The sequence below is a fragment of the Pinus tabuliformis genome, chromosome 1_2 (assembly GCF_031772625.1).
Source record: "Pinus tabuliformis cultivar Carrire ecotype Pingquan chromosome 1_2, CPIR1, whole genome shotgun sequence".
Taxonomy (NCBI): Eukaryota; Viridiplantae; Streptophyta; class Pinopsida; order Pinales; family Pinaceae; genus Pinus; species Pinus tabuliformis.
This window is the reverse complement of record NC_142298.1, coordinates 1,024,584,299-1,024,587,894: the sequence shown is the minus strand read 5'-3', so window position 1 is coordinate 1,024,587,894 and position 3,596 is coordinate 1,024,584,299. Positions and strand designations below refer to the sequence as shown.

Below are 3,596 nucleotides of genomic sequence, written 5' to 3'. Positions count from 1 at the left end.
AGTTAATTGATATAACAACTGTCTTCAGAGCCAATGTACTGAAATGAATTCAATTATTCTCAAGCACCATAGCAGGCATCTTGCCTGTTCAGAGTCCAGCTCATACTTGTTTTTTATAAATATTTTATATACAAGCAACCAAATCTTAGACTCGAAACTATGCTTAGAATTTGAGGATGGGTTTAGAATTTTTATTTGTTATTCAAACCTGAACATGAAAATTTGAGGGTGTAGTAATGGAATTATTTGTTTGAGTCTAAAAATTATGTTTTAAATAGAAAAATAATATAGATTAAAAAAAATTAAAATTAAAAAAATTGTGTGAATTACATGTTTAAATTTTATGTTTTCAAAAATATTCAATTATAAATTTAAATAATTATTTGAATATTTATGTGAACTAATTTATGTCTATATTAATTGTATATATATTTAAAAAAATCATGGTTAAAATTTTTATTTGATTTTATATATATTCTATTTATCATTCAAAAATATAATTTAAAAAATAAAAAATAATATATTATATTTTGTTCTAAAAAATTTGAACGTGAAGAAATTTGATCCTTTTGACTTAAGTTACATTTTAATTAACATAGATCTATATTGGTTATTGAAAATCGCAAATACCCACTATATTGTAAATTATAAAAAAAACAAATATTCGACTACAGTTAACCAGAAAGAAATTTTAACTTAATTGGATGGTCAATTTCAAGTATATTTTTAATCAAAACATATAATCAAATTTTGAAATATGTCTAGAATCAACCATCCAAATTAATATGATTAAAATCACTAGATTTTTAATTAGAATAAAAAATCTGTAAATCTGAAAATGACAAATCCGTAAATAGCTTGAGTGTAGATATTTACAGTCAATCTGTTATATTGTTAATTAGTTTTCTTGTGTTAAATTTTTACAGTCAATCAGTTATATTGTTAATTAGTTTTTGGAATGCATTGTGTATTAGTTTGAAATTTCCCAAATTTGGAGCGGAAACTCCACCCATATGTAAATCTACTTATATTAAGCTGAATAATGACGCAATTTTTTATTTGACATTATAATGGAGTACTTGAGAATCCAGCTCAGATGAGCACGTTCCACAATGCCAGACAAGTTAAACTTTCCCTAAATTTATCAGTATACAAAGTCAAATCTTTTGAATGAAATCCGAGTTTAACATGCAACTAGTGTACACAATTCTAGTTAAATGCTTTCAGCGACAAGCTAATTTGACTCTTTTGGTCATTGAGAAAGGGGCCAGTGAACATTTTCCACACAACCCATTTGCCCATGAATCTCATGGTGCCAGCTCTGGCCCAAATTCCCCACTGTGCTCGTTGCTTGATGTCATTATTGGTTTAACCAGAACTCTAATCTTGTTCAACTTAAATGAATATGCAACTCGAAAAAAAAATTGCAGACATAAAGAATTGCCTGGCCAATGAAGTGTATGCAGCCAGCAGCATTACAGTAAAGAAAAAACAAGGGATTCTGATCAAAATGGCATAATTTTACACAAAACTTTTTATTTCCCCAATCCCAAGGTAGGACTGAATACTCCTGCTACAAAAATGAGAACCCAATAACTCAAACAAACCTGAGGGTGGGCCAATCCAATAAAAATTTGCTTATGAAAGCAATATATCATCTCTGCCCAGCTTGTCTAATCTGTGAATAGTGGAGGGCAACAATCTGGTATCTGGCAGCAGCAGCAAATTCGTTCCAAACTGCACTAGCAATCAAAATAAACATATTGAACAACAATCTCAACTTCTAAATGCCAGATTGAAAAACACAATAAGAAGCTATGGTTGAAGAGAGTGAAGTTCTGCAAAATTTAAAAAGCATAATTTTTTCCAGTAATTTACAACTCTCCTTAAGCTAAGCTGCTAAGTTATGATGGCCATTTTATGCAATCAAAATTGACAAACCTTAAGCAGCAGACAGAAATGCCATTATGAACTTGTATGGATTGGGCAGAACTATAATGAACAGGGTGTTTTTGTCATCAATCCTGGTAATGTTCTGAGTTCTACCATCCATGGTTATAGTTCCAGGCAATCCATACAATCAAATAATGGTTTCTATCTTAATCTGAGAATGAGAATAAAGGATATTTAAAAGAAAACTTCACCTGGTCACAGCATGATTCTAATTTAACCTGATTTCTACTTTGTTTATCTCATTCACATTTATTTGTCTATACAATTTATAAAATCTAGAATTAAGATAAATCTATGCTACAAAAAATCTAAAATTAAGATAAATCTATGCTACTAAAAATAGTAAGAGACAAAAATAGAAACACTGGTTTGAGTCGTTCAACAAAACAATATGAATAACTGTGAAAATCTACAATGCTTTTCTTGCTTACCATACTCTGAAAAATGATGTTGGTCTATGCCTTCTGGGCCTGGGCCATTCAATGTCTTCATATGGAAGCTCATTGTAAACACTCTCCGCAGGAGCTTCAAAGTAGCTACCATGAAGAAGTGGTGAGAATTCTGTAGCAGCACCAGGAGAAGGAGAAGGATTAGTAGGATTCGGCCGCAATTTAACAGAACCAGAAGGTATTGACTGCTTAGCTGGTGGAATGGTCTGATGAGGAGGTGCCCGGGGAGAGGTTTGTGGGGATGAGTTAGGAGAAAATGGCGGGGAAATGGAAGGGGACGATGAGAAAAAATAGTTCTGATATCCCGGACCTACACTGACAGGGAGAGGAGATGGAGGTGTTGGTGGTGAAGATGTGGGCGATGGCTGATGGTGATTAGAACTTGGAGGAACGGTTTCCAGTTCACGCTCTGTATTCGGTTCCATTTCACCACTGAATTCTCAGAACCATTTCAGAATCACAACTGAGCATTTAACACTGATTGGGCACTGCCAAAAATGCCCTGAATCTCATGCAATTTCTGACCATTTTCTCTCTTCGGGAACTTTTGTGACCAGCCCTTTTATTGGATAGAAGAATATCGATCCCTTCACCATCTCTAGCAATCTCTGACCATTTTCGCCCAAAACACCCTCAATCTTTATGCACTGCTTTACCTCCAATTCTCTGCAAAAACTCTCGATCCAGCAATGATTTTTGCACAGCTGTGGATCTCTGTGACCTGTGACAATTTTTTCGGTCCGACCACACTGCAACAATGGAATACTAATTCCTCAGGATTTTGAGCGGACAACACAGTTCATAACAACCGAGAAATCGTTGTTCGTCTTACATTCTTCTACCTGCCTTGAAAGAGTCAAAACCTAAAACGTTTTCCTTCACGTGGTTGTGAATACACGTCCAGCTACCATTCCAAAGCAACTACCTCTCAAAAACTCAAAGCGAGTCGCATAAAATTGAATAACTTGTGTTGTTTTCTTTTAGCGCCACCTACTGTTCTTAACTTGAACGGATGGGTAGAACTTCAAATCTTGTTAGGTTGTTGGACGTTAGAGAAAATTGTGGACCATTCAAGGATATATTTATATCCTGTAATTTTGTCTGAACTTCAGATTAACAACTCAGGGCTGACAAGAAGTTGTAAAATTCAAATATAATCGTATGAGTTGTCAAAAAATTATATCAACATATCAC

The 3,596-nt window shown here is 33.7% G+C and overlaps 1 protein-coding gene across 2 annotated transcripts; it reads right to left on the bottom strand.

Moving 5' to 3' along the window:
• Positions 1-1,038: 1,038 nt before the first annotated feature.
• LOC149209609 (uncharacterized) lies at positions 1,039-3,239 on the bottom strand. Of its 2 annotated transcripts, none has more exons than XM_089394299.1 (2): positions 2,385-3,239; positions 1,039-1,742 (listed from the first exon to the last, which is right to left on the bottom strand). In XM_089394299.1, the coding sequence occupies exons 1-2, from the start codon at positions 2,825-2,827 to the stop codon at positions 1,655-1,657; spliced, it is 531 nt and encodes a 176-aa protein (XP_089250425.1). In that variant the 5' UTR covers positions 2,828-3,239; the 3' UTR covers positions 1,039-1,654. The 2 variants fall into 2 exon arrangements, with proteins under 2 accessions (XP_089250425.1, XP_089250426.1); XM_089394300.1 differs by having other exon boundaries at positions 1,044-1,737; positions 2,385-3,235.
• Positions 3,240-3,596: the final 357 nt, after the last annotated feature.